The following is a 23,735-nucleotide window of genomic DNA, read 5'->3' as shown; positions in this document are numbered from 1 at the left end:
AACCCGTCCCATTTATTCTATTTAAATATTTAATTCAGTTGTATTATTATATTTTTGAACTTAACGTCAGCTATGGACTATAGAAAACAGGCACCCTTAAAATCAATATATTAAATGTTATTTAAAAAATTCTATATGCTCTAACTTGCTAAATTTCGCGCTCCTTAGAAGTCTTGTACAAAAAACATGTAGTTAGTGACTCGTATTAGGAAGTTATATGTCAATAAGTTTATAAGTTATATGTGGTGTATATAATCTAATTCCAAAATGTTGTTCATTAATAATATTTCAGTACAAGTGCATCTACTAATTACAAGTTCTAATTAAACTAAAACTCAATAAGAAAAGGATCGCATTTATAAAGGAGAATATTGTGTTACATTTCTGTTCTCATCCCCATTTACTAAACAAGTAGGTAGCCAACATTGTGTGGCTAATCTCTAAACATTACACGACAGCAAAATAAGATGTGCAAAACAATTTTCAACATAGAAAATGAATGTTTAGTAATATTAAGAATGCAGACGATAACTGTCGCGTTTTTATATAGAGGTAAATGAAAATTGGGCGCTAGGCGAATATTGTTTATTTATTTTGTTCTAATCCAAAACAAAACAATATCTTTACCCATAGCTCAATGTAAACTGCGAAACGGTAGCGTTAATTTAACTTGAACTAGAATAAAAACTAAAACGGTAAAATTTAAGGAACCAATTTAACCAGAAACGGTAAAATATACTCGGGATCGAAAATTAACATTGAGCGCAAACGATTATGTCATCGGAAACGGCAATTAACCATAATCTGAACTATAACCGGAATCAAACTTTAACTGGAATCGAATATACGCCGGAAACCGGAAAATAACATTGAAAAGGAAACGACATTTCAACTGAAAAAAAAATCTAAATTGGAACTTTAACCAGAATTTAAAAAAAAAAACTTATTTGACAAGAACTTAAATTGTAACCGTAATCCTATCCGGAAATCGAACCGGAAGTCATACTTAAATTGACATTTTAACCGAAGTCGGAAATTTGACTCGAACATAAATTTTACCTCAAACTAAAATTTAACCGAAAACAGAACATTAGTAAGTAGGACTACGAGATTTAACTTAAAACGGAACTTTTTCAAACCGGCATTTTAACCTCATCGGAAATGTAACTGATACGAAATTAAATTTTAAACAACCGTATTCGAATTAAAAAATTCAACCATACACGAAAATTTAACCCAACGCAGAGCTTTATTCGGAACCGGCATTTGAACTTAATCCGGACATTTATGTGGAAATAAAAAAAAATACCCTTAAACGATAATTAACCAAGAAAGTGAATTAAAAAACGGAAAGTTTATATCGAAAACTAACATTTAACCGGAATCGTAATTTAACCTGAAACAAAAATTTTCCGGAGACGAAATATGTAACTTAAATGGAAATTTAACCACAACCTTAAATTTAACCGGAATAAGAACATTAATTGGTACAACATTTGTTAAAGCTCAATTCTATTCTAATTAAACATTTGAAATATTTGTTAGTTTTTCTCCAGTTACTTACAAAATGTTAAAATATCAATCCCCCCCCCCCCTCCCCACCCGTTATCTATTTTTACTCCCAAGTTCCATACAAATGTTAAGATATCTATTTTTATCTCCCCAGATACGTCAAAAATCTTGAAATATCTATTTTTATCTCCCCTTTTACGTCAAAAATGTTGAATGTCTATTTTATTTCTCCCCTGTAACGTCACAATTTTTGAAATATCTGTTTTTTTCCCTCCTTAGTTACGTCAAAAATGTTGAATATAAAATGTGTGATCGTGGGAGGCGGGTAAGTACCTAAATTACGTTCTTTGTTTTAAAAGGGAATCGTCTTTATGTAAGTACCTATCTTTGTTTGAAAACGAAACGTCTTTATGTAAGTACCTATCGCAAGTCATTTGTTTGAAAAGGGAATCGTCTTTATCTAAGTACCTATCACACGTTCTTTGTTAAAAAGAGAATCGTCTTTATGTAAGTACCTATCTTTGTTTGAATATATGTCAACGGGGCCTATATGTTGTATAACAAATTGACACGTGATCTTGAACTTTGTATGTGCAGACCGCGCCGGGGACAACATTTAGGGGGGTGACACCAAGGCAAAAATTGCAAAATATATATAAAAAAATGTTCATTCCAGTTAAATAAATAATTAATTAGAGTTAAAAAGTCCTTTTAATTAAGAGCAAAATTGACAAATTCCAACACAAAAAGGGTGGGAGGGGAGGGGAGTAACACTATGGCGTAAACCTGCTAACGAAATAGACAACTATACTACATCAGGCTGTATTTAGAGCCGACTATAGGTGAGCATCGTTATTATCTGTGCACAATTTAAAGAGTGGAGTGTGAAACCAACTAAACGGTGCAAAAATTGTCTGAAGAAAAAAAGTTTTCTTGAAAATTGTAATAACGGACACGTCAATCCACGTCTGGGTTGGGGGTGTGAGGGGGGGGGGGGAAGGGGTATAAAATATGCATATATATATATACATATATATATATATATATATATATATATATATATATATATATATATATATATATGTATGTATGTATGTATATATAGGCCTATATATAGATTTTTTCGCGGGGGGGGGGGACACCATTAGTTGCCGCACCGGGTGAAACCCGAGCTAGCGACGCCACTATTAGTATCCTACAGTGATAGATAAACGGGACCAATAGGGTTTTCAGCAATGTGCAGACTATTGTAATGAAAGGTTTGTCTACTTTCTAGATGATGTGTTTATGTTGAGCTCATGCGTAATTGTGACCAATGCTTCCCGGAATTAATTCTCCCAGTTAGGCCTAAGGAAATTTTTTAAAAATTTTTAACCGGATTAATTAGAACTCTCGCTGGTGCTTAGAACACTTTGGGTTGGGTGGTGTCAAGGGTGATCACATGATACGTAATCACGTGACATCTTATCACGTGACATATTGTTACTTGACATTTCATCTCAGGGAACTTTATCACACGTTTTTACCAATCAGCGTTTTATAATTTGACATTTTATCATGTGATTTTTATCACAAATTTTATCATATATAATTTGTCACATGCCGTTTAAATCATGTGACACGGACTAGCGGCGATCCACAGACACATCATGATGTCACCTTGTCGGCGACATGACATACCACATCATGAAAGCAACTTGTCAGTGACATGATATACCACATCATGACGTCATATTGACATGAAGTTTCACATCATGATGTCATCTTTCCAGTGACAACATAATGACATCACCTTGTCATTGATGTAACATAATGACGTCACCTTGTCAGTGACATAACATAATGACGTCACCATGTCAGTGATGTCACATAATGACGTCACCTTGTCAGTGATGTAACATAATGACGTCACCTTGTCAGTGACATAACATAACGTTGTCACCTTGTCAGTGACATGACGTGCGCGGACGATAAACTACCGTGTGTAGACGTGCGACGTTAATCACTGAATTCGTTAGCTAATTAATTAATTAACGAGTGATGTTTGTTTCGTACCACACGATCGGTCGCCATTATGGTCACGACAAAGACTTTAAATAAACCACACAAGTGTACGTTGGATTAGACGTACCTAACCATGTAACCACTGGTTTTGGTGGTAGGTTTAGGGTTAGATTTCCGCAAGGAAGCTACAGAGCCGACCCCTTGTGACCTACTTAGGTCTTTTCTTTATTTTTTAATTTCTTAAATTATATAATTGACCTTGAGAGAGTTGTACGGTCACCTGAACTCCTCGGTCACCTGAACTCCGTCACGTCATGTGATTGGATTTTAATTGGTTGTTCCGATCCTTAGCAGATCCTCGACCAATGGTCTTATGACATTAAAGAACCTTAACAGATCCTCGACCAATAATCGTAAGACTTTAGAGTGATCTAGCTTAGGTTTTTGATCTTGTAAATAAACTTCGGCACGACAAGTCTATAGGCAGCTTGTTGACCTTGGACTTGGAGAGAGTATGTGCCGTAGGTGTGTGACGCTATCTTTGTGATTGTAGCGGCAATTTGTCTCTTATTAATATTTGTGGTATTTATAATGTCATGCAGTTGTTTCAAGTAATTTTCCATAATGGTGTTCAATATCCTATGCCACAGCTGTGATATCTTGTGATTTTCTTTAATTGTAAGTTGGAGTTTTGAGTTTATTTATTGTACTCTTAGAGTCTGTACCATTTTGTATAGACCCAGTGTAACTGTTTTTTGCACACTTATTAAAAGGTTATTGACAGTTAGTTTTAAATCGTATTGAGTCTCTTCAATTCGTCGTGCTTTTCCGCTAGATATCATTAACGAGCTCACGTCAAGTTGTTGTGTACTCAGTAGTAGTTGACTTCTGTCAGTGCCATCCCAAACGAACCCGGGGTGTTCGCTCCCTCCGCGGCTGTCGGAGAGCGATCATTACACCCCTTTCTTCAACCGAGGAAAACTAAATTCACAGCCCCAAAACTGCTGTCGCAAAAGAAATCTATCCTCATAGGAACATGGAACGTCAGAACACTATGGGAAGCAGGGAAGTGTGCACAGGCAGTGAAAGAAATGCAACAATATCATCTTACAGTGCTCTGCCTGTGCGAAACAAGATGGAACACCTTTGGAGAGACAAAATTCCAGACGGGAGAAACAATGTTATACTCGGGAATAGAAAATGAGGACGACCCACGAGAGGCAGGCGTAGCCTTGCTATTGACAAAGGAGGCAACAAAAAGCCTGATGGAATGGGAACCTGTATCTGATCGAATAATTAAAGCTAGATTTGAATCCAGGTTTCAAAAGACCTCCATTATCATGTGCTACGCTCCTACGAACAATGCAGACGAGGAAGAAAAAGACCGTTTCTACGAAGAGCTTCAATCGGTGGTTGATAAGGTACCCAAGCGCGACATGCTGATCCTCATGGGTGATTTAAATGCCAAAGTAGGCAAAGACAACAGAGGCATGGAAATGGAGATGGGAACCAATGGCCTAGGGGAAATTAATGAAAATGGTGAACTCTTCACAGACTTTTGTGCCTCAAATGAGCTTACTATCGGCGGTACACTTTTCCCCCCACCGAAGATGTCATAAAGTCACCTGGATATCACCAGATCATCATACCGAAAACCAGATTGAACATGTCGCGGCACGGCGTCATTGGAGGACCTCACTGCAGGATGTGAGAACAAAGCGAGGAGCAGACATAGGATCCAACCACCACCTGGTTGTTGCTAAACTGAAGATGAAGCTAAAGGCGAAGAAGAGGCAACATGAAATTGATCCACGAAGAAGATTTGATGTAAGTAAACTCAAGACGCAAGATAACAGGACAAATTTTCAGGTTACCCTAAAGAATCGGTTTGAAGCTCTACAGACAAAAGAAAAAGATTTTGATTCAGTTAAACACACCTTGGAAATATTTAAGCAAGCCACTATTGAAGCTTGCGAAGAGGCTCTAGGAGGTAGAGCGCCCAACAGGAAGCCCTGGATCACAGATGATTCATGACAGAAGGTGGAAGAAAAAAAAAGCCTAAAGAGCGAACTAAATCAAGCAAAAACACGGCAGCAAAAACAAGCAGCAGCCGCTCGATATAACGAAAAGGCTAAAGAGGTGAAAAGGAAACTAAGAAATGACAAGAGATTGTTTATAAATGAAATGACAGAGCCGGCCGAAACAGCTGCCAGTAAGGGAGATCTTAAGACGCTCTATGCAACAACCAGAGCTCTGAGTGGGAGGAAAACCAATCCCAACAGGCCAGTGATGAGCAAAAATGGTAAACTTCTAACGTCAATTGAGGAACAATTGGCACGATGGAGAGAGCACTTCCAGGAAATACTAAACGACCCAGCACCTCAAGATCCACCAGACCTGGAGCCAGGGGAACCTCTTAACATCAATACCGAGGAAATCACCAGACAGGAAATTCTCAACGCCTTAAATGGCTTGAAGAGTGGCAAGGCAACAGGACCAGATAATATCCCAGCAGAGGCATTAAAGCAAGGTGGAGAAGAAGTAGTAAATCGACTTCATAAATTACTTAACTTAGTCTGGAACACAGGGCAGATCCCAACCGATTGGAAGAGGGGCCTCCTTGTGAAGTTGCCTACGAACGGTGACTTGTTGTCCATACCAAGTAAAGTCCTTACCAGAGTTATTTTGGACAGAATGAAAGAGGTGGTTGACCTTAAGCTAAGAGAGGAACAAGCAGGGTTCAGGAAGGATAGATCTTGTACAGATCAAATAGCCACTCTTAGAATTATTGTAGAACAGACGATAGAATGGCAAGCCCCGCTTTACATCTGCTTTGTTGAATTTGAGAAGGCCTTTGATAGTGTGGATAGGCAAACAATATGGAATCTGTTGAGACACTATGGTTTACCTGCTAAGTTAGTGGAAATAACCCAGCAACTTTACAATGGATTTTCATGCCAAGTTAGCCATGCCGGGAACCTGTCTAAAAAGTTCCAGGTCAGCACAGGTGTGAGACAAGGATGTCTGCTGTCGCCCCTCCTCTTCTTGGTGGTTCTTGATTGGGTGACACGCACAGCCTATGCCAGTTCTAGAAAAGGTATTCATTGGACACTCACGGGGAAACTAGAGGATCTGGAGTTTGCAGATGATCTTGCCTTACTCTCGCATAGGCTACAAGACATGCAAGAAAAAGTTGATGTATTAGGAGCCATCTCTCAGCGCGTAGATCTAAGATCAACAAAGAAAAGACAGAAGTGTTGAGAATTAACAATATCCAGGAGGCCCCAGTGACCATAGATGGAAGACAGGTAAAAGATGTGCAAGAGTTTGTCTACCTTGGCAGCAAGATCAGCAAAACGGGAGGCACAGAAGAGACATACGTGCTAGAGTTAATAGAGCCCGCTGCGCTTTCACAGTCCTGCAACCCGTATTTAACTCTTATGTCAAGGCAGTTATGCTGTATGGAGCAGAGACATGGAGAGTCTCCAAAGCAAGCACAGCAAAGTTACAGACCTTCGTGAATAGATGCCTTAGACCAGTGGTTCCCAACCTTTTTCGGGTGGCGACCCCCTTTTAAAAAAAGAAAGTGACCCGCGACCCCCATAGAATTAAAAAGTCGAAATTAGTAAGGAAATTAATAAGCACTAAAATAATATTTTCTACTCGTTCATTTTCCCAGAACCTTCAGGGTAAGCTTATGTATGATACTCTCTCCCAGTGTTTCTTCTAGATTTTTTTCTCCAGGCGGGGGGGGGGGGGGGGGGGAAGGGCACCTGAAATTTTTGGTGAATGGGGCGGACATAATTTTTCTTGGGAGGGGGACACTGTTAAAAGTATATATATTTCCTACATAAATTCTATTTCGTTCGGGGGGGCGGGGGGGCGGGGAGGGGGGGGGGGGGCGGTAGACTTTCTTCTGGGAGGGTGGTTGGAGTGAAGCATGACAGAAACTCTGCTCCCTCCAACCATTCTTTGTCGTTAAAGTATATCAAAAGGTCTTATATCGTTTGCACTTACAAGAACAACTTGATTTTATCTTTCAATTAAAAGCACGATTTAATACATTTCGTTTGACTGCCAGTGTAGAAAAGAAAAACCTCGTGATCTTTATTAATGTCTTTGCGCAGTTCTTTATGGGCCCCGGAATTAGTATAATTTACGACTTTCACTAGCAATGGAGTCGGAAGAGTCTTGCTGGCGAGGACGTACCGGTGAAGCATGCAGTAGATTCCCCTTGTTTAGGGAGCTCAATCTTTTACTGTTTTCTGAAAGCCCGATTTTGACCTAAACATTGATGGCGCACCATCCGTACAAACCCCCACAGCCGTTTTAACCCATTTTAATCATCCAGTTTCAAATAAACGTATTTATTTTCTCCATGCTATTTTACCAAATAGCTACTCTTCTTTGCTATGATCTGGATGAATATATTTCACACAGACAAAGCACTGCGAACACGAGCTCACGTCTGTTGATTTATCAACTTGAAAAACCAACATTGGTGAAAGCTTGATTTAATTCAAAATGTGTTTTTTTTTACATTTACGGACATGTCTGCTATATGCCGCCGAATAGTATTATAAAACAGAGATATTTGTTGCATCTTTACTGTACTGGAATCCCTAAGAATTATTTTCACCATCTTCAACATGCATGGTTTGTTGATTTTTCAAATATTTTTTTTGCTTGGCAATTTCTATCGCGACTTTATATGATGTTGTGTTTCCTTGGTGAAAACATCCTTCACGCCGACGAAAGTACTTCATATCGTTTTTGGTACGTTCCGAATGACTCGTCGCAAAATGAGGTTTTAGTTTTGAAGATTTCCTGGGAACAACTTTGCACATTATGCATTGTTTCTTCTCTATTTCATTTCTAGTGATGTTTTTAAGGCCAAATTTCAGATATTCTTCTAAAAATTTAAGTTTTGTTTCTCAATGCTTAGGTTTAGTATACCAGTTTGCGACCCCCCAGAAAGCCCTTCGCGACCCCCAAGGGGGTCGCGACCCCCAGTTTGGGAACCCGTGCCTTAGACAGATATTGAAATTGTGATGGCAGGACAAAGTGCCGAACATAGAACTATGGAGGAAAGCTGGGCAGGAGCCCTTGAGTGTGCAAATAAGGAGGAAGTGGCGCTGGGTGGGTCACACACTGCAAAAGGCTCACCCAAATGTTACACGCCCAGCGCTTGAGTGGAACCCCCAGGAAATAAATCAGCTCACTTGTTGATGATTGTTGGAGGGGAGAAGGGGCGGTACTGTAATATGAAACACATGTTGACGATAAAGGAAAGTGTTGCTGTTGGGGGGTGGGGGGGGGGTCAAACCCCCTTTTAAGTACATCCTGTGATCAGCCAAGCGTTCTGCTCAATTAAGCATTACGTGTCAACGTCTTAAGCTCCATATGTTAATTTTGATTTCGGGGTGATTTTCTTTCTAGGCCTGCTTCCATAGCAATTGTCAACCCAAGAACATTTTGTTTTCGGAGTTATCTCTCCTAGATGAGCAATGTTTCTTCCGGTTCCCAGAAAGAACCGCAACGGAAAAAAGCGCAACGGAAAAAAGCGCAAAAGAAAAAGCGCAACGGAAAAAGCGCACACGGAAAAAAGCGCAAAGAGAAAAAAGCGCACACAGAAAAAAGCGCAAACAGAAAAAAGCGCAAACAGAAAAAAGCGAGATTCACTCAAGTACAGAAGAAAACGTAAATTCACAAAGCACTATTATATAGGTATAGAGTTAGAGTCAGTATTCTTGGTAGGTGGGGAGTAATTCCCTAGTGGGGTAATTGACAAGGGGTAGTTCCTCTAGGGGGTAATGTCGGGAAGGGTATATCCAGCATGGGGTAGGTAATTGAATGAGGGGGGGGGGGGCGGGATTAATGTCCTAGACCCATAGGAAAGGGGGGAGAACTGGTTATACAAATGTGACACAATTATCTTTGTTTTTTTAATATCTCTAGGACAAAAAATATATAAACTATTATAAAAACATTCTTTGATAAGAACATATATATGTACAGTGTGATTGTGAGGGGGGGGTGGGGGATTAGAAGATCTAACCACCAATTGTGAGGGTGGGGAAAAGACAGCAGCACGATCAAACGTGAGGGTGTGGGTGAATGAAGATGATGAAGAAGATCCAACATAGTCGAATTCAAAATATCATTTCTTTATTTACACAAATCAGTTACCTAATTCTACCTAAATAGTCTATACTATAGTATGCTGTCTACTAACACTAGCTAACTACAACTTCTATCTAACTGCACCCTCCCATGACCAACACTAACACACTATCTACATCTAAATCTCTACCTAACTCTACAATTCTCCGAATGTTCCCTATCGCTATCTAACAACCAACTGTCTGATCTAACTACTGACCCACGCTCAGTGGTCAGCAGACCGTCCCACGTGACCGGTCAGCTCCTGTATTTTCAATTGGTCTGTTTAGCTAACTAAGCGAAAGCCTGTTTCTAACATCTACCCTGAACCAGCTTCAACACAGTCAATAACAATTATTTCTATATTGTGAGAATCACTGTGTACACAAGATGTATTTTGTGAGAACCTCTAACATGATTTCTATATTGTGAGAATCACTGTGTACACAAGATGTATTTTGTAAGAACCTCTAACATGATTTCTATATTGTGAGAATCACTGTGAACAGAAGATGTATCTTGTGAGAACCTCTAACATGATTTCTATATTGTGAGAATCACTGTGAACAGAAGATGTATCTTGTGAGAACCTCTAACATGATTTCTATATTGTTAGAATCACTTTGAACAGAAGATGTATCTTGTGAGAACCTCTAACATGATTTCTATATTGTCACAGATCGGTAGGGAAAGCAGCCATGGTGCAACGTTTTTGTGAAGGCTCATTCCGTACAGCGTATTTCCCCCCAATGTAAGTAAATAAATAGTAATACAAATTTGTTTTTTTTTTCCATTTTGTTTAGAGATATCTTTTTTTTCCATTTTGTAGACAGATTCCGCACACCCATTTTTTGACAGTTTTTTAGCCATTTTGTTGACAGATTTTTTCTATTTTGTTGACAGAGTATTTTTGCATTTTGTAGACAGATTTTTAAAAATATTGTTGACAGATTTTAAAAAAAAATTGTGTTGACAGATTTTACCACAGCACCGTTGAAATGACAGTGGATGAAAAGAAGGTCAGCCTTGACCTGATTTCTACATCTGGTCAAGAAGATTATGACAGGCTGAGGCCTCTGTCATACCCTGGAGCTGTGAGTGGTTACTTAAGTAGTGGTAGCGCGGCTGGTGTTGGTATAGTGGTAGTGGTAGTGTTGATGGTGTTAGTTGAGTTGTAGTGGTAGTGCTGGTTGTGTTGGTTTAGTTGTAGTGGTAGTGCTGGTGGTGTTGGTTTAGTTGTAGTGGTAGTGCTGGTGGTGTTGGTTTAGTTGTGGCTGGTGGTGTTAGTTTAGTTGTAGTGGTAGTGCTGGTGGTGCTGGTTTAGTTGTAGTTGTAGTGGTAGTGCTGGTGGTGTTGGTTTAGTTGTAGTGGTAGTGCTGGTGGTGTTGGTTTAATTGTAGTGGTAGTGCTGGTGGTGTTGCTTTAGTTGTAGTTGTAGTGGTAGTGCTGGTGGTCTTGGTTTAGTTGTGGCTGGTGGTGTTGGTTTAGTTGTAGTGGTAGTGCTGGTGGTGTTGGTTTAGTTGTAGTTGTAGTAGTAGTGCTGGTGGTGTTGGTTTATTTGTAGTGTTACTGTTAGTGCTGGTGGTGTTGCTTTAGTTTAGGGCTTCTGGTAGTTTACTAGCACTAATGGTACTATTACTGCTGGTTCAAAAACACTTGTGCCAAAAGGTTCAGTGATGTTACAACCAAGGATATTTTATAGTCATGGTAGATCCAGAGATATTCTACATACTTAAGTCATGGGAAGGTCAAGGCTATTCTACATAAATCTTTCGAAGGTCAAGGATATTCTACAGACAGGTCATGGGAAGGTCAAGGATATTCTACAGACTTAAGTTATGGGAAGGTCAAGGATATTCTACAAACTTAAGTCAGGGTAGATCCATTGACCTAACTAAGTCAGAGTCCACCCAGGCACTAGTTAATTAATTACTGGTACATCCAGTGACTTAATTAAGTCAGGATACATCCAGTGACTTCAGTAAGTCAGGCTACACCCAGTAACATCCTATAGACTTAAGTCAAGGTAGTCTAAGGGTGCCTTATAACCTTTAATCAATTAATTCATTTCACACATTAAAACACCTAACTTTGAACAAACAATCACCTTCTACGTCTCCACCATACCATTCCACAACTGATATAACACCTTATAAAAACATGAAATAAGGAAGTACATTTCTGTCATTTGCCCCCTCTTTGTTATGATTTCACTCTTGTTATTTTCATTTCATTTTAAAATACTTACCGTTGCACACACTGTTAGCCATTAAATACAATATACCATCTATATTTGTGTTATATTAGATTTAAGATGCACTTACACGGGGGCGTGTCTGGTCACTGAAAAACTGTAATTTCAACTACTTATCCCACTTTGTTGCAGGAAATATATGAGATCAACTGATTTGAAAAGTTGCATTGCTTTTACTTGGTAGATAGGGTGGGGATATGTTAATGTTGACTATGTACATTAGGTATGTTAATAATGACCACATACATTAGATATGTTAAGGTTCATTATGTACATTATTTTAATGTTTACTATGTACATTAGATATGTTAATAATGACCCCATATGTTACATATATAATGTTCACTATGTACATTAGGTGGTCATAATGACTACATACATTAAATATGTTAATGTTCACTATGTACATTAGATGGTCAAAATGACTACAATCGATAGATATGTCAAGGCTAATGTGTTAATAAGTTAATGTGAACCATATATGTTATGTATGTTAATGTTGACCACATACACTTTATATGTTAATGTTGTCCATGTATTTTATGTATGCTTTTGTTGACCATGTAGATTATGTATGTTAACTTGCACATTGTACATTCTATATGTCATTTTTGATCACATTATATAAGTGAATGTTGACCATGTGTGTTATGTATGCTATTGTTGATCACATACATTATACATATTTATGTAAGTCCCCAGAAAAATATGCATTAGGAAAACTGCGCAATGGAAAAATGTGCAAATACAAATTAACTATACTAAAGCACTTTATTTTTGTCGTATTTCACGGAAATATGTTTTATTATGCTACGATGTAGTCCATCTTTGTTAATAATTAAGAAAACTAAAATGGCCTTGTGCAATTTTTTGTGCGCAGCTTTCCGTTGTGCAGTTTTCTGTATCGCACCATTGTACATTATCTATATATATAATTCTCTTCTGGGAGCCGCTAGAAAACAAGCTGTAAACGCGCTACCTGTCACCCCCACCCCTACATGGTCTTAGTGAGCTGTGTTCGCTCTAAATGTTTACAAACAGAGCCGGGTTTTGTGACGACTATCAGGGGCAGATAATTTAGTTTGACACAATTTTAAATGTAGGGGGGGAGGGGGGGGGGAAGGAAGGGGGGGGGGTTATGGTCCTTAACGAGCTATTTATAGTGTTTTAAACAAATATTTTCAGTGGCAGCGTTGGTACTGTCGAATTCACAAATTATGAATTACTGAAAAGTAGAAAAAAACAACAACTAAATAGCGGCGTATGTTATGCCGCGGGCCGGCTCGTATATGTTATTAGGACCATGTATGTTATGAAATATTTGAAGCGCTTCTATTAGAGGCCTTAAAAAGGAAATTGAAAGCCTCCATATTGGGAATTTGCACCTGTATAAAACTATTTTATTGGTTTTTTTTGGTCAAGGACCTTGTTATTAACAAAAGATAGGGAGATGAACATTATTTTTTATGTACTTAAAAATTAAAATTAAACGTACCGTTACCATAACATTCCTAGATATATTTTAGAGAAATTATTTATAACCTAGGTTGTTACTAAATTAAAAGGTTATCTTCTCTTAGTTATATATATATATATATATATATATATATATATATATATATATATATATATATATATATATATATATATATATATATATATATATATATATATATTTGTTTTGTTTAGATTGATACAATTTTTGTTTTGTCGGCCTACATTGTGTGTTTTTTCTTATTTCTTCAGAGTGCTACTTTCAATTTATCTTAAATCATACGGAAGTAATGACATACAGCTAGTAATTATATATATATATATATATATATATATATATATATATATATATATATATATATATATATATATATATATATATATATATATATATAGAACGTGTTAAAAATTCGGCGCCTTTTTTTGCTCTTTTCGCTCCCCCTACAACGAAAACCTGGATACGCCTCTGGTCGGGGTACACCCAGTGACATAATTAAATCGGGTAGAACCAGTGATGTCTTAACGAGTTAAGTCAAGTTAGACTTAGGGTGCCATGTAACCTTCAATCAATTAATTCATTTCACACCATGAACATCCTACACATTGAAACAATCACCTTCTACTTCTTCACCATACCATTCCATAACTGATACAACACCTTATAAATACATTAAATAAGGAAGTATATTACTGTTATTTGCCCTCTCTCTGTTATGATTTCACTCTTGATATTTTCATTTCATTTTAAAACACTGTTGCACACACTGTTAGCTATCAAATACAGTATGTCATCTGTATGTGTATTATATTAGATTTAAGATGCTCTTACACGTAGCTATTTGCAGCTTTATAAAACAAAATCTATTTTATTATTTTTTTTTCATGGACCTTGTTACTGACACAAGACTGGGGGGGGGGGGGGGTCGTTAATCTGAATGTACTTAAAAATTAAAATTAAAAAGACCACTATCATAACATTCCTAGATATATTTTAGAGAAATTATTTATAAATTAGGTTGTTACTAAATTAAAATGTTATCTTTTCTTAGTTAAGAGCAAAGCTAGAGTTACAATTTTGTTTGTTTTAGATAAGCTGAAAAATCACTAAATCCAATTTAAAGTATCAAATTAGTCACTGATCTACTTTTAGATTTATAAGAGAATATGTCACAGGTATATACCATGCTTTATAAGGGGACCATAACATATTTGTGAAACTTTATATTTGTTATTGTTGGATAAGGTTTTAAGTCTACTTTGAATCATGAGATTATATCATGGATGGTATTTTTTTTAATATATTTGTTTTATTACATGGATTTTTATGCGCTTTCTTTTGATTTAAATTCATATTTGTGTTATTGGTTCTAACAATTTGTGTTAGTTGTCACAGACTGTATTATTATGTATCTTTATTATATTGTGTTTTGCATGAATGAAGAGTACCTGGCTAGCGGAAGGACTGTCTGAGCGATCGTCATGTGTTTTTCCGTGTTTTGGGTGAGATCGCTCATTGACGTAAGGGGAGAGAAAGTGGTGAATAAAAGAGAGAGCGAAAGGTGAACGGGTGTTGTGTGCTAGGACTTGGGACTGGAACGATGGCAGTGAATGTAAGATGTCTCCATGACTTGGAGTCGTGATTATTATTTGTACCTATATCAGTTGATCTTCAAATATGGATGTACCACGGATTTATCTGTACATAGTGTAAATAAAGTTGTCATTTGAAGTTGCCACTGTTGCTCGTGTTCCTGTATGAAAGCTAACCCACAACAACAAAGAATTCATGTTGTTACATATGGTGTCAGAAGTGGAGGCAATAAAGTGATGTTGCTACATTGTATTACTGTTACTTATGATGTCACAAGTGGTTGAAGAATTGGTGCTACATATGTCAGAAATGGAGATATTACAGTCTGTGGTCTTCCACTGTTTACCAAGTACGTCAAGTTCTTGAAAGTCATCTATCTACACTCAAGTCAGAAGGGTTGCTGTAGTCAAGTCAGACGTTCTGTTCAAGTCAAGTCATCAACGTGATAATTTTTATCACCTTATTTCGATATTGTCTCACCAATGTCGAGTAAATATCGTCTGTGTGTTTTTTCTGTTTGGATTTAGCCGATCAAGTCTTAGTGTTTCTTTTCTACTGTTTGGATTTAGCTGTTCAAGTTTTTTCTATATGGATTAGCTGTTCAAGTTTTTCTACTATTTGGATTTAGCAGATGAAGTTATTTTTTGTAACTGTTCCTAAACTGTTCCTAAAGATGTCTTATCTAAAACTGGACAAATTTCTACTCTGTAACAGGCTACTAGAACTATTTTGAATTTTTTCAACTTTTTGGAAGCAACAAAGTGAACTATTTTTGGACATATATATGTACTATGAACTTTTCTTGGATTACCAGATGTCTGTAATCAACTAAAACAAGCCAGAAACCAAGAAAGGGTATTGTAAATTAATTAACATTTATCTCTTGTTAACTAATGAATTTATATTTTATGTCATAAATAGAAAACAGATCAAAATGTCAAGTCGTACATATTTTAAAGAGCTAATGAAGGAGCTCGACATTCCGATGGTCAAGATGTCAAGACTAGAAGAATATATGGAAATGGCGAGGGATCTAGGCATTAAGAAGATGAAGAAGAAGATAGCCTGGGCAACCAATCGACTTGAACAAGACAGAGAAGGAGAAAAAGAAGCATTAGACAAAGAAACAGAACAACCCCGACTAGTTCACGAAGCAGTAATTAGAGAATTAGATGATGAGATAGAAATAATGCGTGATAGATTAAGAGATGCTACATACACACATGAACCAAAATTAGAAAGTCAACAGGCAGAACTTGAAGAAGTAAATATTGGCAACCTTTGGAATGAAGAACAGAGTAACATAGTCCAGGAAGAATTGAAACCCAAGGATAAAACAGAGGTAGAACTTAATAATGATTTAAAGGTGACAGATACATTAGAATGTTTTAAGATTGACTCTTTATTGACTCAAACGCAGGTACACGAGAATATTATTGAAAGTTGTATCACAAGTCCATCAGAGAATGGCAGTCAACAAGAAACAAGTCCATCAGAGAATGGTAGTCAAAATGATTTAATAAGCCCATCAGTCAATGGCAGTGATGATTTAATAAGTCCATCGGAGAATGGCAGGAATCATGATAAACTAATGATGATTAATGAATCAGTGAACTTAATAAGCCACAATGAAGAGAACGTACCTATTGAGGAGTTACTTAGAAATCTGGAGTCAAACTATAAAGAAGATATACTAGAACTCAAGAATAAATTTAACAAAGAAATGGAGAAATTAACACAGAAATTTATGTGTGAATTAGAATCAATAAAGAAACACAAGGAAGTTAAGAAAGATGAAACAATACCTAGAAACTACAATGTCAATAAATTACAAACTGATAGTAAAAGAAACGTATCAAACTATGAATACAGTCACCATGTTAATAAAAATGTCATTAATGTCATTAATGCACAGAATGAAAGAAAAAGAAATTTAGCAAACTATGAATACAGTCACCATGTTTATAAGAAGCCAAAATCTAGATGTTTTTACTGCGGAAAAACAGGTCATTACCAAAATCAATGTTGGCATAGGTTGGCAAATCAGAGAAGAAACAATTATGTACACAGAAAGTCATGTGAGAAATACAGTAATTTAAGAAATAATGTATCAAGTTCAAATCAGAATAACAAAAGTGTGAATAGGTATACTAATGGAAGTTACCGACGCAACACATATTATGAGAGGCCAAAGCAATGCCATAATATTTATATTAAGTTGGTTGATGAACCAAACGAATGTACACAAAGTAAGAAAACAACTGACGTTGTTCAGATACCAGAAGAGAATATTAAAATAAATGAAGTAACACGAGTTACACGAAATCTAGGAAATGATTATGGTAGCACAGCTAAAAGCTACAATTTGAGGGAGAGATGGCATACAGGTCATCGTCAACTGCACGAGAACGATTACTCATGCTATAGAGGATGCTAAGATAAATTATCAATTGACAGTTTATTAATATTATACAGTCTGTAACTGTAATATATAAATATCAAATAATGTGTTTGAGTAAACATAAATTGTGTACTATATCTAAAGAATGTAAACTGTATTATGTTAAACCTATTCTATACTATTAACAGGGAATAATGTATAAAGTAAAAGTTAGAGACTATTTATTCCGCATAACAATAAGACGGAAGTCTCAATGATGAATTGTGTATCAGTCGATACCTGTGAAAGGCAAGAATGTTGTGTTGTGACCTAGATATGACTGAAATGGGTCGACTAGGGGAGACAATAAGGTATATTACTTATGTGTAGTAATAACATGCCTTGATGATAAGGAAGTTTTTTTTACTACATAGGATATAATTATTTAATTCATGAGTTGAATTAAGTCTTTGATAATTTCAACTATGTATTATAGTTTGGTAATTCACTAAACTCATTTGTCTTGTTTATACAATTACTTGGTAATTGAAATGTTTTTCTTTCTCATATTTGAATATATTACACATAATGCTTGTGCATTAGTCTACAAAGAATGTATCTTTCCATGTTTTTTGAGATGTATAAAAATTTTGTTGTCTGGCACATGATCCTGCCCTACCAATATTGTATTTATAAATTTTGTTACACAAAATTTTATTCGAAGGGGGGACGTGTCACAGACTGTATTATTATGTATCTTTATTATATTGTGTTTTGCATGAATGAAGAGTACCTGGCTAGCGGAAGGACTGTCTGAGCGATCGTCATGTGTTTTTCCGTGTTTTGGGTGAGATCGCTCATTGACGTAAGGGGAGAGAAAGTGGTGAATAAAAGAGAGAGCGAAAGGTGAACGGGTGTTGTGTGCTAGGACTTGGGACTGGAACGATGGCAGTGAATGTAAGATGTCTCCATGACTTGGAGTCGTGATTATTATTTGTACCTATATCAGTTGATCTTCAAATATGGATGTACCACGGATTTATCTGTACATAGTGTAAATAAAGTTGTCATTTGAAGTTGCCACTGTTGCTCGTGTTCCTGTATGAAAGCTAACCCACAACAACAAAGAATTCATGTTGTTACATTAGTCATTTTTTTGATACCTTATGTCTGATTTATTACTTTGTGTATGCAAGACTTTATGTATTTAATTATATATATATATATATATATATATATATATTTCAAAACTACTGACGAATTTGCACTAATTTGTTTGTATTTTTGTCTTTTTTTTTGATGATTTAGGACTGTTTCATTCTCTGTTTCTCATTGTGTAGCGAAGATAGCGCAGAGGACATCAAGGAAAAGGTAAAGAAAAAGATTTTAGAATTATGTTTTCTTTCATAAGTGTATATTGTATAAGTTTATTAAGAATCTCATTTGTAATTAAAACAAAAATGGTGATGCAAGACGATGCATGTTTGCTTCTGTTGGGTTTAGCAGTTTTGTATTCTCCGAATGAGATTGATTTGAAACCGAGGACACTTTGCACTTTGTCTATTACAAGATCAAGTTCAATTTTCACTTTTGATTTTCAGAGAATTGTCTAAATCTAGTGTTATATAGATCCATCTACAAATAACCCTTTCATGATGGTGGTGTATTTTTGTGTGTTTTAATAAATAATCTCAGTTTAGCTCTACCTCAGTTGTAACATTTAGACCGATATTGATAGCTCAGTCTTAGCATGATTCTTGTAAAAAGGCACTATTGTATCAAGGTGGGTTTGTGTGAAACCACTTTAAGAGTTAGGACTAGGGTCATGATAAGAAATGGGAAAATAATTTTAAATGGATAGAGGGAAAAACTAGTTTTTAAAAAATGATTCAAAGGGGTAGCAGAAAGAACCTATTTATGAAAATTGACTTTAATGGGTATGGGAAAAAATCTATTTTTAAAAATTGACTTGAATGGGTAGGGGAAAGAACCTATTTCTTAAGAGTGACTCAGTTGTTGGTGAAAAATTTTTATGTGAATATTGACTTGGAGAGATGGAAAACACATGTTTTCAAGATAAAACAGCAATGTTTAATAGTAGATTTGCTAGCATTATAAATTAATGGTGTAGTCTAAAAAATACTAAAAATTAAATTTATTTATCTTCGCATTAATAAGATTAAATAAAAAAGAAATTAATATGTATTAATAATGCCCATATAATAATGTTCATAAAATAATGTCCATATAAATGAGGAGCCCAAATTCAAAAGGGCTTAAGTGCCTTCAATTTTTCTAAAAAAAATGAAAATTGATCTTACATTTTAAATCACTTAGACACCTTTATGTGCGCCAAAATTCAGTCTATAGCTGGAACTGGTAAAGGTGAAATTAAAAAGGGGCTTAACTCATTTTTTAAGAAAAGTGTACTTAAGCCCCTTTTTATTTGGGCTTCTCAAATAATGTCCATATAATAATGTATCAAATATATTATGTAACTTGTATAACCACAGAGTTTTCATATTAAAATTATACAGCAAAGAAAACAAAAAAATAATAATGTATCATTAAAATTTTTAAAATTGTGCTTTATCCCTCTAGTGGTACCCAGAAATTCGCTATCACTGTCCCTATGCACCATTCATTCTAGTGGGCACTAAGCTAGATGTAAGGCAAGATAAGGATATGCAGGCTGGTGGTGAAAAGGTAAGATATTATTTGTGATAGCTTTAAACCCTGTGTTTGCTTGGAAACATTTAACTTTGATAATCATCGCAAAAACAGCAAGGTATTAGAACCCCACCCCACGTCTTTTGGACTCCTTTAAAATAGCAACGACGTTATGATAATTTACAAATGGTGAAGAATGTGTTTGTGTCTATTTCAATTCATTGTTAATGTTAACTGGGTCCAAAGCAGAATTGTTCCACAAATGTTATGCATAAAAATGCTCAATTTATTTTGTGGGTCTATCCGTTGTTTTGTTGTTTGTTTTTTTTTTTTACATAGTGTACGTTATACTGACTGAAAATATATTTATTATCCAAGGTCGTGTCCAAATCAGAAGGGGAGAAAATCGGGAAATCTATCAAAGCCTACAGGTACCTAGAGTGCTCTGCCTTGACCCAAGAAGGACTAAAAGACGTTTTTGAAGAAGTGGTTAGAGCTATTCTGTACCAAAAACCCAAGCACAAAAGTAATTGCAAAGGATGTGTTATGTTATAGTTTTGTTTTAAATTATTTATTTGATTCATTTCTCCAACTGTTTTTATTAAATAGTTTTATTTTACTTTGAACCAAAAGATGCTGAATTTTTTTCAGCATTATCTTTTAGAATAGGCAAATTCTAAACATTTAAATAATTGGTAAATGCTTGAAATCTTAAACGACATTTTAAAAATTTGATATTTCTTCATCACCCTAAAACTAATTTTTTTTTAATCTAATAAAAGTTAGATTTTTACTACCTGTTTTGCTGTGAGGGTTATGGTCGGGATAAGATAAACAGTTGTATTAGGTTGCATTAGGTGTTTGATACTTGTAAACATTTTGTTTGCATTTTAATAAGTAAAATATTTTTATTAAAAAAACAATTAATTTTCAGCAAAAATATTTTATTGTCTTAACTGCATGGTATTCTGCCTACAGAATTTACTTTTGATTTAGTTTTTGTTTAAATATGTTTTAAATATTTAAATACACCAACAGTATTTATTATTGAAATATGTGTATGAACCAAGACGAATGCTTTTTGAATGTTTTTGACAGACTGAATGTAATTGAATGTGTATAAAAAAAAATTTCCACCGAGCATTTACTCTGACTTGCCTATTTGCCCATGTGTAAGATGTTTAAGCAAGCCTTATTTTCTTTGTACTGACTGCTCTTAGGTTCACAAATTTCAATGTTTATCTGGCAAACTGCTGTGTATATACTATTATAGAGTAAAACAATTTGATACAAATGACTTTTTTTTCATTATTTGATACATATAAATTTAATATTTTTAAAATTATAATTTCAATCCAATCAGACTAACTCATAAAATGTTTGAATCATTGTTTATTGATGAATAGTTTCATTAATTTTTATAGAGATCTGTACTTTATTTTATGTATATATTTTTTAAACACACCTTTAAATTTGTATAGCAATTCATAAAAGGTAATTTTGATGGTTAAAAACAAAATTTAAACCAAAAAACACAATATTAAAATATGAAGGTGGATCTTAAAATTCACTTAAGGTAAAATTGCCTGGGTTGATAACCATCTATATAAACACAAAATCAAAGTGACTTACTTTATTTTGCATGAATTCAAGACACTTTGGTATGTCAACTATGTTGCTTATACATGTTTAAAATAATTATTTTATTTTCCAAATTAACATTAAATTTAATTTGAGATAAGTAAAAGTATCACTTTTTGTGTAAAGTATCTTGCAGGCTAAGATTTTATGGTCCAAACTTTCTCTAGATATAAAGATGCAATAAATCGTGGTATAAGTATAAACATGTAAGTTTACAGATTCACTAATGATAATGGTGGTTGCAAATTCATCAAGTCATTCAGTCTTAGCTTGTTATATGGTTAGCTTCCTGTGGTAAGATGGTCATTCCTTGGACACTTAGGCTACTGACACCTAGGCTAATTGGTTCTCCTGACACTTAGGCTACTGATATCTAGGCCAAGGAGTTCTAATGACACCTAGGCTACTGACACCTAGGCTACTGAGTTCTTCTCTGAGCCATTCCCTCCAACTGCCTCAGTTGTAAACCATCTTTCTTATGACCACCCCCTCCCCCCGTCTGGTCAGCATGTGGTTGTCCAAATATGATGTCATACTCATAGAGGTGAGGGGCATTGAACTCCAGTGACAATGTTTGTTGAGGAGCCCACTATTAAATACGAAAAAAAAATCCTGTTTTTATTTGTAAAAAAAACCCACCTATTTAGGGAGGGTAGTGTAAATTGTGACATCATTTACAGAGGCTTTTGACTTTAGTGACAATTTGTGTGTTGCGTATCATAAATTGTCACATTAAATAAGGGAGGCTTCTCACTTAAGTGACAATATTGGATGCTGGAGAAAGATGAGTGTTTTAAAATACATGACCTCATTTATGGGCAACCTATAAGCCGAGTGTTTTCCAAATGAATAGAATGATCAGCGGTGCCTTCTCTAGGTTACACAATTATACGATGGCCCACAAATTTCATCGATTTCTTGTATTCCTATAAAAAATTTACTGAGCTTCTTTTATAGCTTTTAATCAGAGAATCATAAATCATTTCGAATAAGTTGTTTGCCTTGTAAATCGTCAAATTTAATTTGTTATGCATTTAAGATGTGATCAATTCATAAAAATACTTTTTCACATAGTTCACTACTCTTTTTTATGTTAACTGATACGTTCTTTTCTTATATAATTCATCTAAAGTATTAATTGTGTTCACAAGAGCATATTGAGGACAATTAATCCTTGTGGAGTGAAAAGTAAAAAAGTAAAGTTCCCTTTCGAACATGACGATCTATAGGGCAAATGAAATAAAGTTCACTTGTTTCTGTGACCTCGGCATATGAAGAGATAGTGTGGTCAGCATTATGCGTTTATGCCGAGCCACCTTTACTTTCCCTAACATGAGTTAGGTACCCATTAGAGTTGGGTGGACTCAGGGATGGTCTACTGACTTGAACCCGGATTCGAACTCGAGACTAACGGGTTAGCAGTCCAGCTCTCTACTGCTAGAACACTCTATCCCAGTGGAGTTAAATAGTGCAGAAAATATGGACTAGTTTATAAGCCATCCCTACTAATTCATATCATTAACATCACAGATACTTCATCCCTAATCTTAAGGGCTGTAGTGCTCTCATTTACAATATTTACAAGTGATTATGGTATGCATGTGGTTTTTTACTAATGATAAGAATTGAAAATCTGATGGCTGTGAAAATGTAAAAAAATGTGCTGCATTGAAGATTGTGTGGAAGATGAAATTAGGGTGAAACAGGAATGTTTTTTAATAGCGCTAAACAGTGTTTTTAGTAGAACCAAAATGTTTTTTTCTGGGGACCAAAATGTTTTTAATGGAGCCAAAATATTTTAAATGGGATCAAAATATTTTTTATTGAGATCAAAATATTTTTTTTTTAATTGTGACAAGATGTTCTTATTGGAAATATGTTTTATGTTGAATCAAAATAAATCTTTTGAGACCAAAATGTTTTTAGTGGAACCAAATTTTTTTAAACTGAAATCTGATTGTTTTTAATAAACAAAAGAGTTTTTAGTGAGATAACAATATTTTAGTAAACCACAAAATTTAGTTTAG

The 23,735-nt window shown here is 35.4% G+C and overlaps 2 protein-coding genes across 2 annotated transcripts in view; both read left to right on the top strand.

Moving 5' to 3' along the window:
* The window catches only part of LOC131929709 (craniofacial development protein 2-like), a 13,386-nt gene extending 7,836 nt beyond the window's left edge, over positions 1-5,550 (top strand). Inside the window, exons 3-4 of the mRNA XM_059286048.1 lie at positions 4,510-5,055; positions 5,156-5,550. Coding sequence (XP_059142031.1) covers positions 4,510-5,055; positions 5,156-5,550 — 941 coding nt within the window. The remainder of the gene's footprint in view (positions 1-4,509; positions 5,056-5,155) is intronic.
* On the top strand, positions 1,810-23,735 carry LOC131929712 (ras-related C3 botulinum toxin substrate 1-like). The gene is made up of 6 exons (XM_059286052.1): positions 1,810-1,837; positions 10,358-10,429; positions 10,655-10,772; positions 18,706-18,768; positions 19,999-20,103; positions 20,446-23,735. Exons 2-6 carry the CDS (start codon positions 10,377-10,379, stop codon positions 20,620-20,622), a joined length of 516 nt encoding a protein of 171 aa, XP_059142035.1. The 5' UTR covers positions 1,810-1,837; positions 10,358-10,376; the 3' UTR covers positions 20,623-23,735.

The sequence above is a fragment of the Physella acuta genome, unplaced genomic scaffold (assembly GCF_028476545.2).
Source record: "Physella acuta isolate Inbredline_101_S28 unplaced genomic scaffold, ASM2847654v3 ptg001664l, whole genome shotgun sequence".
Classification (NCBI taxonomy): Eukaryota; Metazoa; Mollusca; class Gastropoda; family Physidae; genus Physella; species Physella acuta.
The sequence above is the reverse complement of the archived record's forward strand: the minus strand, read 5'-3'. Positions and strand labels throughout refer to the sequence as shown.

Excerpts from the sequence above, each read along its gene's own strand:
- LOC131929712 (XM_059286052.1), top strand. The coding sequence starts at position 10,377 with ATGGTGCAACGTTTTTGTGAAGGCTCATTCCGTACAGCGTATTTCCCC. Across the intron at positions 18,769-19,998 it reads CAGAGGACATCAAGGAAAAG|TGGTACCCAGAAATTCGCTA; the intron begins GTAAAGAAAAAG and ends TTATCCCTCTAG. Across the intron at positions 20,104-20,445 it reads TGCAGGCTGGTGGTGAAAAG|GTCGTGTCCAAATCAGAAGG; the intron begins GTAAGATATTAT and ends TTATTATCCAAG.